General features: G+C 49.4%; 1 protein-coding gene across 2 annotated transcripts; it reads left to right on the top strand.

Moving 5' to 3' along the window:
• The first annotated feature begins 3,922 nt into the window (after window positions 1–3,922).
• LOC311525834 (diacylglycerol O-acyltransferase 2-like) lies at window positions 3,923–15,601 on the top strand. Of its 2 annotated transcripts, XM_084638233.1 has the most exons (8): window positions 3,924–4,068; window positions 6,073–6,201; window positions 8,656–8,763; window positions 10,314–10,384; window positions 11,656–11,860; window positions 13,114–13,288; window positions 13,810–14,012; window positions 15,189–15,601. In XM_084638233.1, exons 1-8 carry the CDS (start codon window positions 4,029–4,031, stop codon window positions 15,341–15,343), a joined length of 1,086 nt encoding a protein of 361 aa, XP_084494359.1. In that variant the 5' UTR covers window positions 3,924–4,028; the 3' UTR covers window positions 15,344–15,601. The 2 variants fall into 2 exon arrangements, with proteins under 2 accessions (XP_084494360.1, XP_084494359.1); XM_084638234.1 differs by lacking the exon at window positions 11,656–11,860 and having other exon boundaries at window positions 3,923–4,068; window positions 8,656–8,773.
• The last annotated feature ends 1,167 nt before the right edge of the window (window positions 15,602–16,768 follow it).

Raw genomic sequence — 16,768 nt, 5'->3', positions numbered from 1 at the left:
TAAACTTCTTGTTTGGGAACATGATCAGTCTGGGGTACAGAGCAGGCCATTAGATATTTGCCACTTCTGATTTCCGAGGTTCATCTTGGAATTTCCACCGACAGCCCAGTTAATCTTCTGTCTCTGTTTATCTTTTTGGGAATGAAGTCTGGTTTTTAGAAAGGCTTAGCGCTCATTCTTTATATCTAGTAGTTGGTACCAAAAGTAGCTAGAGTTCTGGTCCTGCTTGGCAGAGTCCTGGGTAGAGAGAGGCTCAGTACTGGGTTCTGAAATTCACTCTAATTTACAAAAGCAGATTTTTTAGGAGGGGAGATTGTGCATACCTGCAACTTCCTCCATGCTGCTGTTGTCAATGTGGTCAGTGCTGCAATACAGGAGGCTCTGTACTGTTTTGGCTGACCTAAAAACTCAGAATGGGCTCCTGAGAACTAATTTTAATGAGAAAGTAACCCTGTGCATGGACAAACCCAGTTTGCCAGAGTTGCACATCTGTGTCTTGAAGTCTCTGCTGCTTCAAGCATGTGGCCCATGCACACAATGAAATTCTTTTGGTCAGCAGTGTTTGTTGGGGCTGTGTCTGCACTCTAGGTGTCCTCCAGCACCAGGGCATAAAGGATGGAGGAAGCCCAATTGTTCCTTAATTCTTTCTTGCTGCAGGAAGATGGAAGCCTTGCAGTGTTTGCTTCTCTGTGGCTCTATTGTAGTTAGTGTTGTTTTAGTTGGGTTTAGAAAAAAGGGGTTGTACCCATGTTATCGGTACTAATTAGGCCTTTGGTCACTGAAACTAAGGTATCACATACAGCAGTTGAGACACTGAAACTATCTACTTCCCCTACCCTAGGCAGAAGGGATGCTGGAGTGTCCCAGAGTACACCAGAAAGGGTAGCCTCACCATCTTCCCCATCAGGACACAGTAGAGTCTTATCTCCTGCTCATCTCCCATCCCCTCTATTGGGTCTTTCCCTGACTTTCCAGTGTGGAGCTGAGACTGCTCTTAAAACAGGAGATGGCATGGATCTCACAGGGAGCAAGTTCCTGGCACCTTGCTCTGTGTCCATCAATCCAATATCCATATGCTTGAGTCATGGCCCTGGGGTAGGCAGCCACATCACTGCAAGCCAACATCCTTTTACCCTCTTTTAGGGTTAAATCCTCTTATCCTAAGAGGCAGTGTAGATCTTCCCAACGAGGTCAGTTAGTGCAACCATAGCTCCTAGAGAGACAGGAGAAACAATTGATCCTACTGGCAATTTTGATGAAGCAGTCAATCTCTCTATGCCAGTGGTTTTCAACCTTTTTTCATTTACGGACCCCCACAAAAGTTTGAATGGAGGTGCGGACACCTTTGGAAATCTTAGACATAGTCTGTGAACCCCCCCCAGGGGTCAACGGACCACTGGTTGAAAACCACTGCTCTATGTCTTGTCCAGTGCATGACTTCAGCGCATTCCAAGACCTGAAATGTATGGCCAAGACCCTTAACGTGCCCCTGGAAGAGAAGTCACACAAGCTGCTAGATATTCTGCACCCTTCTATACCTGATAGATTCATTATGTCTATTAACAAGGGATTGTTAGAGCCTGCAAAGGACAAGAGTGGGCTCCATGTGGACACATACTTGGAGAGAACAGTTACTTTCCTTACAGCAATGGTGGTTCTTCAGCATGGGTTGTCCACATGGATTCCACAACCATTTTTGCTGCTGCTAAGGAGTGCTACACTTCTTCTATCCTGTATTGGCAAAGGAGCTGAGGGGTGTTGGGCAAGCTTCACTCTTTATGCCCTCAGTGTGGGATAAGGGCATCCAAGGCCCAGGAGTTGCCCCAGTGGCTGCTGCTGGCCAAAAGAACCTGATCTCACATGTAAGGGGAGCATTTGCATCAAGAGAAGGAGCCATATAGGCAAAACTTCTCAAAGAACCACAGTTACCGTAAGGTAAGTAAGTGTTCTTTTTGACTGACTCTCAAACTAGAACACAAAACTGACCCAGTTGTTTAGGGTAGAGCAGCCTAGCATGTGCAATGAAAAAACAAGTTTAAATCTTCACAATGCATGGTGTTGACTTGGTGGAAGATGCCAATTTGTTAAATCTCATCTATAATTACCAGATTAGATGTAATTTTGAGAAGAGAATCAAAATGTAATACCTTTTCCCAACTTCTCGAGAGCCGTGCTAGGAGCCGGTCTACGCTGGAGGTTCATCTGTATGTACAACCTAGTCCAAGGGAAGCACCAGGCTGCAATAGCTGTGAGGCTAACCTCTTGTATTTAGAGGTGGAGACCAATCAGTCTGTAGTGAATGTACACTAGTGACCTATAAAAATCTAGAAGTCTTACAGATTCTCAAATCCAAACTAGCCTGTAGCAAACAGATGGTAAAAAGTAACCTAGTGCTAGCTTTCTTCAGAACTATAGATACAAATTCCAAGCAATCCGTAGCAAATGTACAGCATGCATACTTTCTCCTTGGTTTGTCAAGTTTCTCTCAACCACCTTTCACACAACAGTCTAAAATTCCTCCTTAATTACCCTCTTTTCAGTTTTTTTTTAAACCCAAATATAACTTCTCACACGAGCTGTGGGTTTGGTGCTAGAGCTGCCTCTTTTGGCAGTAGGTGTTCATGTGCAAAGGCTTGTATTTTTATCAGTGCTTGGGAATGACAGAAATATTTTCTGTTTCTATTGGTGAATGTAGCTTTTAGCAGCAGTAATGGTTAAAGTGGCATCCAGTCTTCTGAAGTTAGAATTTGCCAGTTTAGAAGATATTTTGCCCTTTTTAAACAACAAACATGAAACTTCTCTTCTTCAAGACTGGGTACTGAAATTCACTCTAATTTACAAAAGCAGATTTTTTAGGAGGGAGAGTTCTACATACCTGCAACTTCCTCCATGCTGCTGTTGTCAATGTGATCAGTGCTGCACCTGTGAAAACTGTGGAAAAGTGTAAGGCAGAAGAGGAAAAATAAGTGTCCAGCTAGGTACTCAGATCACCTAAACAGTTTGAACCAGCAATAGGTGAATACCTAGCAGAGCACAGCGGAGAGCCAGAACATCCAGTGGCAACCTCATGCAGTGCCTGACCCAGAACATCCTGCCCCAACTCTGTAGCACTTAACATAGCGTTGCCTGGAACCTCCTTCAATAACTATATACAATATCTAGGAATCCACTCCAGCACCCAGAAGACCGTAGAAAGATTCCTGTTGATTTCAACGGGAGTTGGATCAATCCTAGGATACCACAGCCCAAAATTCTGATTCTGGCTTCAGCTTCTGTCGTCTTTCTGATTCTGTGGTTCTGGTGTGGTTTCCAGTAAGCCTTGGCAGAGATGGGTGACAGGAAAAGCATTCAGAGTCTCACGGATGCCTCGGACAAGGAATCAGATCTTCTACAAGGTATAATCTCTGCTACAGTGAGCAGGAAGGATCCTTTTCACCTGTGAAGCCTTGGTCAATTTGCCAGGTGCATTGTAGGAGAAGGGAGTGAGGCAGTTCTTGAATATACTGGGTATTGGCTATTGGGTTTAATGGTCTGAGCCAGTGAGGCAAATGCTACATTTCTGTAACATAGGGTGATTTGAGTTTGACTTTTTCTTATTTTCAACTTGCCTTTAATTAGAATCCCAGCACTAACGCCTGGGCAGTAGTTTGTGACATGCCCAGGAAAGTACCATTCCATGCAGGGGGGAAGACAGACTTAGGCAAGTGTCTTCTGATGAAAATATCCAGCATTGTGTACATTTGTGTAAGCGGGTGAAGGGTGCAGGATCCTTTATGGAAACAGCCTCCTGGGACCTTCTGCTAACTCCCCTTTTTTTTTTTTTTTTCTTAATACCACAGGGTTTTCTTCTTGCTTTTTCAAATGAAGGGCAGGGTTTGTCCACCACCCCTCTGGGGCGGGCAGTTTACCTTGGGCCAGACAGTGGAGCTTCAAAGCAGTTGGACACACAGTCAGTTTCACAGGTTCAGATTTGCAAACCTGCCTTTTAACCTGCGGATCCAAAGTCCGGAAAAGAACTTGTCACCAACATGAAAACAATTATTGCAGCCTATTCCCAAAATCGTAGTGGTAAGAAAATCGCAAAGCGTATTTGAAGTTATTTATAATGCTCTAGACTTGCCAGTTTCTAGTCAATTGATTAGTATTTGTTGTTATACATTTGTTTTAGGCTGCTTTATAAAAGGGGAAAGGTTTTTTATAAACATTGTGTAACAGCAGCAGGGCTCAATCTCCCAAATTACTCTGCAGGAATGATTCTCTGAAGTTGACAATGCAAAGGAGCATCAGGTAGTTCACCAAAATAGGGGGCTGCAAAGGGTGGCAAATTCTCCCTGCCTGAGATCTCTGAATTAGCAGTAGTCGAAATCAAAGGAAAGCATCTAGCAACTCTTACTCAGGAAAGATTCCCACAGATTTTAACAGGAGTGAGAGCTAAGTAAATCTGAGTAAAGTGTGTTGGATTTGGCCCTCTGTCAACTAAAGGGCAGAACTGGGTGGTATGAGATTTCTGGGAGCTGGTGTATCTGTCTGGCATGTATCAGGGATGAGTGATGGATTTGGTAGAACTTGGTAAACTGCTCAGGGGAAGAAAACAAATGCACTCAAACCCAATGAGAGCTCCTGCATTCATTTAATTTCCACTGCCCTGTCCATGATCTGGATTTGCCTCTGGAGGGGATGAACCCCAAAGCTGGGTGAGTCAGACACACATCTGGATTTGGTGGCTTTTCTGTGACCTCCTGTTCCTGGCATTCCTCTGATCCTGCACAGCAATGTATGCCGGGGGCTCTCTTTTCTAGCTATGTAGATACATGTCTTAGGGGGCTCTTAAAATTAGAGCACCTCCCAAACTTATTTTCCCAGCCACGGAAAGGCCAGCTGTGGCTCTGTGCAACTCTTTTGAGTGCCCTGTGAGCCAGTTGCCTTGTAGTCAGGCCTTGGTGGGACAGGCCATTTGGCACATGGAGGCTCTCGCAGCTCAGCCCAAATTTCTCTCTCAAGCACTGAGCCCTTCTGTGGCAAGGAGAGGATGGATGTGCACATGGAATTTGGAGTCCGACTCCAGTTCAGAAGGGAGGAGGGATCGAAAGCCCCTCATTGTGTTTGCTGAAACATAAGAGGGAGTTAATAGTTCACCAAGGTTAGCTGGGGGGAGGAGAAGTGAAGCAAGTTAGTGTTGTTGAACTCCCTCTTTCAGGAATCAAGGCCGGGGGCAGGGGCGAGGCCCCTTTATCAGTCATTGCAGGACAGAACAGTGAGCCTTGCACATCAAGACTCGTTTTTCACTAGTTCAGACACTCCTTCCTGCTGGGACGCTTTAGCTGGGTGCATACTTGCCCCCCACTTCCCATAGTTCCTAGCTCAGGCTTCCCCAGCACACATCTGTAGAAAGGATGGCTGCTGCCTTGGATGCAGCAGAGTGACCCCAACCTGGGGCAGAATCTGCCTTCTCTGGGAGTCTGGGCAGCTTTGAAACTTGAATGTTTTGTCAAACTCCTTCCCCATGAGGCTGAACAAGCCCAGGGAGCCACCTCCCCAGACTCTGGAGGAGGTTCCATTCCCCTCAGGAGCTTGGAATGGCCTAGGGTGGGCTTCATTCACCTAGCAGTGTTCGTCCCTCATCCCCATCTCAGCACACGAGCCCCGCTGGGCCTTGCCCTCTCTCCCACCTGCTTGTCTCTTTGCTCTGAGCTTCACATTCATCTTCCTCACCTGTTGTCAGCCTGGATTACTGGAGGCAGCCACTGAGGGATGGGCTCGGTGTGTGTGTGTGAGGGCCTGCAGGTGCACATGTATGGAGAGTGGGGTGAAGATGTGTGTTGGTGCGTGGAGTGGTTTGTGCATCTGTCTGTCAGTGCATGTGATAGGGGGACTATGTGTGCGTGTGTGTGCATGCATGTGAAGGTGTAGGTGTGCATGGGATTGTGCGTGCTTTTGAGTGCTGTGTGTTTTGGGGGGAGGGAAAGAAGAGGCTCAGCAGGTGAGTGCAGCATGACCAGTAGCAGGCTCAGGAAGCGATCGATCACACGTACAAACCAAATGTGTGTGTGTGTGTGTGTGTGTGTTTTGCAGGGAGCCGTGCCAACGTTCAGGCCGCCCTGCATACTTTGCTCACCGTGCCCTGGCCCTCGCAGCGGGAGTTCCGAACATGGATCCAGCTCCTCTCAGTCCTGCAGTGGATCCTCAGCTTCTTGCTGATGGGTGAGTAGACCCAGCTGGCAGGAGAGGGCGCTCCGTTCTCCATCTCTCTCACCAATCGGATTCTGCTGTGGAGTTGTTGAGATTCTGCGTTGGGGTCCATATGATTTGTTAGTCTCTATCCCTAGCACCATGGTTGATAATTTCACAAAAATTCAGGACATCGGAAAATCTAGCACTAAGGCCCGAGGGAATGACTAGGCTCCCTGGAGCCAGAACAGTAGCTTTCCCCAGGGAAAGGAGGGGTGCAAGAGATCTTTGCTGGTCAGTGGGAGAAGGATTTTCAGATGAGACCTCAGAAAAATACCCCATGACACTTTTCGTAAGAGCAGAGGTCTATGATCCTGAGCCAACGTCTCTTTCTCCTCATGGCTGTGCAACGTGGTGTGCCCCCTTGGGCTGTCTGCTTCTCTCCTCGCCTTCTGGAGCTCTGTTTAGAGCTTGCTGAAGGACAATGTGCTTTGGGGTAAAGGCCCCTGTATAGGTGTGGGTTAGCTGCATTCAAATTAGGCCTGGCACCACTCCAACTTCTCAGGGGTTGAGGGACACAAAGGGCCTGCTTTTTTTTTTTAAAACTGCTGAGCACCCAAAATGCGAGTTAATGTGGGGTGCTGAGGCACCTCTGAAAACAAAGGCCCAGAATGTTTACCCTCTCCTGCTGTGCACCCGCCCCTCAGAAAAAGCTTAGATTGTGGATTGCAGGTGGGGGCGGGAGGGGGGCAGAGACTGTCTCCGTATATGTTTTGTACAGTGCTTAGCAGGACAAGGTCATGATCCTGACTGGGGCCTCCGAGCACAGCCACAGTTGAAATAGCTCAAAATCCCAAGCAGGAATTCAGATCCTCCAACTTGCCTCCCACTTACAAAGGGGATGGGAGGCGACTTGGCTCGCTTACAGATACACCCCCAGCTGCACTCTGTGACAGGAGACTTCCTGTTAGCTTAATTATTTTATTCTGCGGAATTCTGTTTTGGGACTGTGACTTGCAAATCAGATCAAGTTAGTGCTTGTTACAGAATAATCGATTTAAAAGTGAATGGAGGGTTAGTGGTAAATGACTTCAGCTTTTCAGGAGACTGAATTTGTTGTTGAGACAAAAGAGACTTGTGACATTGTTATCTAAAGTCCTAAGCTGTAAACTGCTGGGGGCAGGGACCATCTTTTTGGTCTGTTTGTACAGTGCCTTGCACATTGGGGCCCCGAGGTGCTACTGCAATAGAAATTATTATAATATACACCTGAATGAGCTCTACAAATATGGGATTAGCTTTCCACCATTAGACTCAGTGGTAGCTAGGCTGCATTTTGAGACCTCTGGCGGTTCTGCATGTGGCACAGTAGAGCAAAACAAGGCACAGTCCCAGCACGTGTGGTTACTGCAGTCAAAGCCTCTCATGATCTTTCCCCGGCTGCTCCATGTGCTGGAAGTGGGCTGTCGTTTGAGTACACTATATACGTGGGGGGGTCAGAGGGGCTCGGAGTCAGCAGGCTTTCTCATATCTGACAGGTTTCAGAGTAACAGCCATGTTAGTCTGTATCCGCAAAAAGAAAAGGAGTACTAGTGGCACCTTAGAGACTAACCAATTTATTTGAGCCTAAGCTTTCGTGAGCTACAGCTCACTTCGTCGGATGCATGCAGGGGAAAATACAGCAAGAGTAGCTCACCTTACCTGATCACTCTTGTTACAGTCTGGATGGTAACACCCATTGTTTCATGTTCTCTATGTATATAAATCTCCCCACTGTATTTTCCACTGAATGCATCCGATGAAGTGAGCTGTAGCTCACGAAAGCTTAGGCTCAAATAAATTTGTTAGTCTCTAAGGTGCTACAAGTCCTCCTTTTCTTTTCTCATATCTGAAGCTGTTTGGCCAGATGTAGCAGGCTGTACCTATATTAGGAAAATTGGAGCCTGTAGTTCTCCATCAGAGTGGCTTCAGCGTAGACCAGGCTCTTGAGGTTTTACTACTGTGCTGCCTAGGCAGGCTGTACGGTTAAAGATGACCATGGTAAAAAGGCCTGAATCTTGTCTACGACACAGCCTCTTTCCAGGGAGCACCACAGCTAATGAATTAGGGCCCCAAATTTTGCTAGTGCAGCAAAGCCAGTCTGGCTGTTGTTCTGCCCTTACAGATTCAGCATGGAGGCTTAATGGATCTGGATTGGTTGGTCAGTGCTGAAACACAGCCAGTCAGAACACACAGCAAATAAGCAGGCATTTTGGCCTACGGCCAAGTGCTGGGAATCAGATATTTTCTGGGGTGGGTGGGAAGGTCTGCCCAGTTTTGAATTGGCCCAAAGAGGATGGGATTCAGTGTGGGCACTCATCTCATCACACATTAGAACTGGAGCATTATGGGGTGCTGCTGTGAAAACTCAATCCCTAGAGACCAGGAACTGATGGGCGTATTTCCACACAGGGACAGGTGAGCTAACCTCTTGCTTGATACCCTCAGGAATCGTCTTCCTGTTTCTCCTCATCTATTTGGTTTTCACCAGCTTCTGGCCAGTTTCTGCTCTATATCTTGCCTGGGTAATCTTTGACTGGGACGCACCGGAGCAAGGTATGGGAAGGTACAGCCTAATTTACTGCGTATATGTATGCATAGGAGCGCAGAGGGGAGACAGACTTGCTGGAGGATTCAGATGTCTGTCCAACCCCTTGCATGTGTGTCCTTGTCTCTGAGAGTATGATCTGTATATGTAGGTCTCCAGGCCCAGGTATTTTCTAAATCACACTCACACTAAAGGCATTTCCCCATGAACAAGGGAAATAGGTCCAGAGACACACACAGGGAGTAAACCGTAAAGTTTACAGCGGATTGTGCAAAGATCTTTGTGTGCTCTTTGCCTTTTTTTCCTTCTCCTCTTCCAAGATTTGCCTGCTTATTTAATGATCTTTAGTGGCTGGCCCTTCCACAACATCTGCTCAGTGTCATGGGTGGTTAAAATGTGACTCTGATAGCACCCAGGCCAGAACGCGGTTTAATTTCATTCTGTTTCTCTGTATTGTAACACCTAGCAACTTTTACAGCAGCAGCAGGGATAGTCCAGAAGCACAGACTCCTGCCATCTGAGATTAAGGAGACCCTCTTTTATCTGTTAGCAATACAGGACCTATGACATAGTTCCGGGCAGTTGTGATTCCTTCTAGTAGGGCACAAATATGCACAGAGAATCATTACATCAGCTGGGGCATAAGCAGCCCGAGAAGGTAAGATTCCCAGAAGAGCCAGCATCCCATTTTCCTCTTCATTTCTCTGGCCTAGTGACAAAGACAAACTACAGAGGTGCAGGGATTCTCCAAAAGAGTCAATCTTTCCAGCAATCCCCAGCATGGCTGTGATGGGTGGTTGCTGTGTGAGGTCTCCTTGGGGACTGCGTTCCAAAGTTGCAGCAGTTTGTGGTGGTCCCTTGTCATTGTGGCACAGCTATTTTTGCAAAATATCAGAGGGGAAAGCCAGTTAGTAGTGGGAACTTCTGCAAAGGAATAAGCCTGCTGTAAGACACTAGAGGGCAGCAGCCCATAACATACCCAGGAGATACTGGCCCTGTGAGAGGATCGTCCTAGAGCTGGCTTTTCATGGGAACTTCCAAGGTTTCAAAAGCTGTTTTGTTCCACGCTGCAATAAAACGATCTTTTGGGCAACTGGTCTAAAACTGAATTGTGCCAAAATGTCTCTTTTCACATCAGAACACACGTGTCCATCCTAGTGAATAAGGCGCTGGCCTGCGGTGTGGGAGACCCAGGTTCTAATCCTTGCTCTGTGCCTGATTCAGAGCACAGTTTTTCATCCCAGATCACTCTGAATCAGACAGAGCAGGGTCTTGAGCCTGGGTCTCCCACATCCCAGGGCAGTGCCCTGGCCATCAGGCTACCCAGTACAATTTCTCCTCCCTCCCCCCATCTTTCCAACTAAAACTGCACATCTCTGCAAACTGTTACAGCAAAAAAATCATGTAGTCACCAATGTTCTGACTAGCTCTGGTCTGCTGGGAGGCAAGAGCTAAAAGGAAGAGGAACTGACCAAATTCCCAATGAGAGTGGAGTCTGTCCTCAGTGTCTGTGTGAGCTCCTTGCCCCCATGCCTACTCACTCTTGTGTGGTTTGCAGGTGGGAGGAGGTCAGCGTGGGTGCGAAACTGGCCTGTCTGGAAGCATTTCCGAGATTACTTCCCTATTCAGGTAAGTCGTGCTGGGCAGGTGTGCCAGGCCCTTGCTAATCATACAGTATGTGCTGAGTGCTGTACTGTAAAATTTCAACTTCCTGCAAACCTCTGGACAAGCTCTTAAGTCCCTCAGGCATCTCTGTTGGGCCCCTTGCCTGAATAGATCTCTCATGTCTCTCTGTATAAATACGCCCATCCTGCAACCTGGCTGCTGGCAGCTTCATGGGTGCCCAGTACGTCCACCTGCCCCTGAAATTGCACATGCATTTTTCTGTATATGCCAGGCCAGACCCTGCATGGAGCTCCTAGTAAAGCCAATAGAAATTTGTTTTAAAAATTGATGGTTGAATTAATGTGACCTGCTGCTGCTCCCCTAGTGGACATTTGAGACAACAGCCACCTTACTCTTCACAGAATCCTTAGGATCACATCTGGTGCAGATGCTTCTGCCCAAATCAAATCCCGGGCCCCACAAAATTCAGCAATTCAATAGCTGTTCAGCACATGTATTTATTTTGGGTGAGGGAGTAAACTACTGAGCACAGCTCAGCTCAGGAATGAAAGAAAAGGCTGCCATGTGAGGAGAGATTAATAAGATGGACTTTTCAGCTTGGAAAAGAGATGACTAAGGGGGGATATGATAGAGGTCTATAAAATCATGGCTGGTGTAGAGAGAGTAAATAAGGCAGTGTTGTTTACTCCTTCCCATAACACAAGAACTAGGGGTCACCAAATGAAATTAATAGGCAGCAGGTTTAAAACAAACAAAAGGAAGTATTTTTTCACACTATGCTCAGTCAACCTGTGGAACTCCTTGCCTGGGGATGTTGTGAAGGCCAAGATTATAACAGTGTTCAAAAAAGAACTAGATAAATTCACAGAGGATAGGTCCATCAATAGCTATTAGTCAGGATGGGCAGGGATGGTGTCCCTAGCCTCTGTTTGCCAGACGCTGGGAATGGGCAACGGGATGGATCGATTGATGATTACCTGTTCTGTTCATTCCCTCTGGGGTATCTGGCATTGGCCACTGTTGGAAGACAGGATACTGGGCTGGATGGACCTTTGGTCTGACCCAGTATGGCCGCTCTTATGTTCTTATGTGCTGATTTGTCCATCTGTTTGTGGATGAGTGTGTGTACCAGGTGGGGATTGCCATGCGGGTATTTATCCAGCAGTGCCTACCTGCAGTCACGCATAGAGACCTGTGACCCAACTAGGATCCTCCTTCCCTCTTCCCCCACCAGTCCCTGCCCTCCCCATTGATTATGCATCTTCTCCCTCTAGTTGGTAAAGACTCACAGCCTCCTCCCCAGTCACAATTATATAATTGGTGCACACCCCCATGGGATCCTCTGCGTTGGGGCCTTCTGCAACTTCATCACTGAGTCCACTGGCTTCTCTGAGAAGTTCCCCGGCATCAGACCCTTCCTGGCCACACTGGCTGGCAACTTCCGGCTACCTGTCTTCAGGGAGTACCTGATGAGTGGGGGTGAGCATGCTCAGGGAGTGTCCCTCACAAAGGTCCAAAAATCACACCAGAAGTCTTGCAGATGTGGCTAGTACAAGAGATGTAGGAGATCTGGAAAACAGCCAGCTCCTCTCTTCTTCTTTCCATCAATGATCATCTGAGTCCCTTCCCTCTACAGCGTCTGGCCAAAGCCCCTTTCAAACCCTCTGGATACTGAATCCGCTGCTGGCAACACCATTCTATTCTCATGTGCTTCTGTTCTTTTTTTCCCAAGACTAAAGCAAATTTTAGTACTTGCCAAAATGTCAGCTTGACATTGCTACCTTGGCCAGGCTTAGTGCTGTCAGCGGCTCGCTGAGGTTCTCCCGCAATGCTCTGCTACTGCTCTTCCATCCTGCCCCACACCCAGCGCTACTCCAGCCTGCCCCCTCCTGCTCTGCCCCTGTTCCTCAGCCTGGGTTGAGTGATGGAATTCCATGCTGCAGCCAGGCCCTAGAGAAGGAAAGATGGGGGAACGCCTCAGAGCTCAAGTTTTTCGTAGACTACATAGGTTTTCCCTAGGGATTGTTCCTTGCACCATCCCCTGAGAAAGCTCAAAGACCTGAGCAGCTGTCATTTTTCATGGAGCCCAGACGTGAAGTTTGCCCTGCTCTGTCCTCCCCCTCCCTGAGTGCCAGTTCCCAGGCTCAGTCACTGAAAATGGCACCATAACGGCATCCCCTGGGAAACTGCATTCTGTCTGGCACAGCTGCTACTTCCTGCTGCCTCCCCGGGCTGCTGGCTAACGTGGGCATTCAGAAGCCATGTGTAGCCCAGTGGGTGTCCCATTTTGGCCTCAGTTCTGCTGATCCCCATAGCCTATTGCATCCTCCAGAGCAAGAGACCCCATGGCTCCTGTGTGGACACAAGGTGTCGCCCTTATTCCACGTTTTGGGCTCCTGGGCAGGGACATAGATCTGCCTACAGCACATGGCTCTGGGCAGGGCTCAGTGCTCCTAACTCTGCTGGGAGGAAGGAAAGAGAATAGCTTCCCCACGCCTTTTGCATGCCTGAGTGATGGGCACCTGATCATCCACCTGCCCTCACTTGTTGGGATGTTCTCCTCAAATCCTAACTGTAGGCAGGTTTCCAAGCCCCCTGAACTCATTCAGAGACTGGGGCCAAGGGTCTGTCCCCCAAGTCAGCTGGTGAGTCAAGGGGTTCTCAGTCAGGTGGGGCAAGAGCTGGTTTCCATTGCAGTTCTCCTCACGCCCCCTTGGTGCTCTGCTCTTTAGGCCTGTGCCCTGTGACACGTCAGGCAATAGGGTACCTGCTCTCTCAGAATGGCAGTGGCAACGCTGTGGCTGTCGTGATTGGAGGTGCAGCCGAGTCACTGTCTTGCCAGCCAGGAATCACAACATTAATCCTCAAAAACCGCAAAGGCTTTGTTCGGATGGCGCTGCAGCATGGGTGAGTATTGTCAACCAGACGCTGTCCGGAGAGACCTCCAGCTCCTCTGGTAGCACCTCCAGGAAACTGGCCTGGGGCCAGCCACCCCCCAGGACCTGCCAAGCCAGCCACATGACCAGGAAACAGGGCCTGGCACCTCTTCCCTGCTTGGGATTGCCCCAGGCAACCCATCCCTGGCCTACCTTTCAGTAGGACCCAGGAGATAGGATAGTGAGTGTGTCTCAGCTGCTACTTACTGTGGCTCCCAAGGGAGGCTGGTTCTGTATGAGCAAGTTTGTAGCCGGGCCCCATGGTGCTGAAGTGCAGTAGCAAGCATAGATGCTGGAACTAGTGGTCCTGGGGTCGCAGCCACACCCCCTGGGTTGAAGTGGGTTCCATTATATTCAGGGTTTACAATTTGGTTCAGTGGTGCTCAGCACCCCCACTAGACAAATTGTTCTTCACCCCTGGTAGTGAGTGCTACCCTGGGTGGGGGGGTGCTGGCTGCAAGGGCACTCATGTTACAATGCTTTCTCCCCCAGGGCACACCTGGTTCCTGCCTTCTCCTTTGGTGAGAATGACCTCTTCCGGCAGGTGGTTTTTGAAGAGGGCAGCTGGATGAGGGGCATTCAGAAGAGGTTCCAGAAGCTGGTGGGCTTTGCTCCCTGTGTCTTCTACGGACGGGGTTTAACCTCTATCCATTCCCGAGGCTTCCTGCCCTACCCGAAGCCTATCACCACTGTCAGTAAGTATCCCCTTACTCTTCTCCTGTGGCTTTAGCTGCCCAAAAGCCCTGTCACTGGGGGTTGAGTCCTGGTTGTCTCAGCCAGCATTTCTCAAATGCGGCCACCAGCGGCTTTTCTAGTGGTCACAGCCTCCTGGACTGTGATTTGGGGGAGAGAGGGCAGCAGTGGCCCCTCCCCCTCCCTGTTGCTCCTGGATGCACCACCTTGGTGTTGACTGCAAGCAGAGGTCGAGCCCTGCCTCCTCTGGAGACAGCTGGGACACAGCGCAGGAGGAGGAGGCAGCTGGTGAGTTCCCCACCTTTCCAGGGGTAGTGAGGCTCAGGCTTTGGGCTTCACCCCTAGGGTGGTGGGGCGGCAGGCTCTGGCCATTGGTCTTTGTCTTTGCACAGCGGGAGCCCAGGGCTGGAGCCCGAAGACCTCAGGCTCTGGGCATGGCACTTTGGCTCTGGCTACGAGGCATCAGGTTCTGTCTCCCCTGGCATCCCCACCCCAATCACCCCTGGCTCCTGCTGGCTCCCCCAACTTACTTACTCAGCCCCGGCTTAATTTGTCCCCACGTTTGTCGGGGCTGAGTAAGTATGCTGTGAAAAGTGATATTTATATGTTTTTTAATATCACTTTTAACAACAGACTTATTAGCTAGCAATAAATAAATTACAATGATTTGAACTTGTATATTTCCATATTTATTTGTTTTTCCTAAAGCTAATTAAGTATTTTAGGAAAAAATTTGAGAGCCACCACGAGCAAGATTTGGTGGCCACACTCTGAAACCACCAAAAATTTATCCTGAGAACCCTTAGTCTAAGCTGACAAAGAGGGTTCCACTTGCCATTGAGTTTGTGGCAGGTGTGGAAGCCAAAAACTCATCATGATGTGAGGGGTGAAATCCAGCAATGGGAAGAGTGGGCCCAGGGGCTTGTGAACCTGCAGTGGGAGGGTGCTGTCCCAGGGCACAGTGTGTTCTCTTCCCTCCCTCTTTGCCTGTGGCCAGGCACTCTTGGTGTCTCTGTGGTACTACTGCCCATATGTAACAGTTCACTAGGAAGAAAGTTTGGCATTAGCATTCCAAGGCCCGGCTCATTACGAGGGGCAGGGAGTCCTCCCAGCTGCACCAGCTGGTTTATTCCAGGTGCTTAGGATTCACTCTCCCACCCCCTTTCTGGCTCTGGCAGTAGGAGAACCTGTGACGGTGCCCCGGATCAAGGAGCCGAGTCACGAGACGGTGGATCTGTACCATGCTATGTACATCCGCTCCCTGCTCAAACTCTTCAATGACCACAAAGCCAAGTATGGCCTGTCGGAGGCAGACGAGCTGAGGATCCTGTGAATGAGGCCAGAGAGAAGCCCCGGGACTTTGGGCAGCCAAGCCCTAACTCTCAAGGGCTGCCTGCTCTTGGAGGTGGGAACGGCAGCTTATCTGGCAGGATGGGGACTCTCAGGGACATACTGTTCCGCTGCGCCCCAACTACTGCTTGCCCTCTACCCCGGTGCCTTACTCACTTGTCCCCTTGCTGCTGCCCCAGCCTCTGCTTCTGTTCCCTCCAGAAGATGAATGAAGGAAGGAAGGAGCTCCCTGCTTGTTGTATCCCAGCGTTTCCTGTGTGCTTTCTGCTCGCTCCCATGGGCAATGCAGTGAGTTGGCTTCCTCAGCTCCCAAAGCCCCCTCAGGGAAGGGGAAGGGAGGAGCACAGGAAGGACAGGTGCTGGGGCTTGGAGGGGATGGGGAATGTGCACGTGAGCAGAGAGACATGGGGGAATGTGTGTGGGGACATTTCTCCTCTGCCCAGACCCCGCTCTCCTGGATGGAGATGAATAGTAGCTTTGTGCTGCTGCTAATGGAACAGAGGAATGCAACCCTGCAGGCTAAACTCTGCCTAGGGCTCCAGCTCCAACTAAGGAGGAGGGAGGGTGAGATGAATAGAATGGGGGAAAAGAGGAGAGGGGGAGAAAAATGGAGGGAAAGCCCTTGTTTGAAACGAATGTGAAAAACAGGATTACCAAGGGGGCCTGCAGTGCCATGTAGGGTGTGTTGTGAGGGGCAGGGCTGGCTCTGAGGAGCTGGCTGCTGACTCAATTCCTTGCCTAAGGAAAGCTAGCCAGCTATAACTCCTTGTGGCCTTGTGTCTGTCCCTAGTGCCCATGTAGAATGGAGCCTCCTGGGAGGGTTTGTCCTTCCACCTCCATTTTGCTGGCTAAGCATGTAGCTTGAAAGCAGGCATGTCAGGCTGTTTATCCCAAGGGGACATGTCATCCCTGCACCAGGCTGGAGAGTTCTCCCTGTGGTGGTTAACATGGGCAGCTTTGCCTCAGCCTTAGAATCAGGGCAGGGACCGGGCTACCCTTCCCACAGTGAGGAGGGATGGACAGTCAGGGGTTCATGGGAAGCTTGGTGAGACTCTGGCCAGGACGTAGCCAGCATGCGCAAGATTTTCCCTTTGAATCTCCCCTTCCCAACACATCTTGTTCCCTGCCTTAGCTGTGGCCATCCCTTTGCTTTCCCCATGGCCCCTGTATGTGCCACCCACCACTTTCTTAGATCGTGGGTCCTAGCCCCACAATTCCTTGTCCCTGTCTGTGTGAGTTGGCAACCGGAAAGGCCAGTGCACCTGGAGCTCTATGTGGAGAGACACCAGGTCCCAGAAGAGCAATAGCAGAGTCCCTGGGGGGACTACACCTGGGAGATTGCAGTGATTTTTGGGCACTGTGTGACCAGAAAGAGATTGATCCTAGGAAGGGGATCAGAATGGAGCAA

The sequence above is a fragment of the Lepidochelys olivacea genome (assembly GCF_965140295.1).
Source record: "Lepidochelys olivacea isolate rLepOli2 genome assembly, chromosome: 9".
NCBI classification, from domain to species: Eukaryota; Metazoa; Chordata; order Testudines; family Cheloniidae; genus Lepidochelys; species Lepidochelys olivacea.
This window is presented reverse-complemented; position numbering and strand designations above follow the sequence as displayed.

Bases quoted from the DNA above. Each gene is read 5' to 3' on its own strand.
- LOC311525834 (XM_084638233.1), top strand. From the start codon at position 4,029: ATGAAAACAATTATTGCAGCCTATTCCCAAAATCGTAGTG. The intron at 4,069-6,072 runs GTAAGAAAATCG...TGTGTTTTGCAG, and splicing joins CTATTCCCAAAATCGTAGTG to GGAGCCGTGCCAACGTTCAG. The intron at 14,013-15,188 runs GTAAGTATCCCC...TGGCTCTGGCAG, and splicing joins GAAGCCTATCACCACTGTCA to TAGGAGAACCTGTGACGGTG.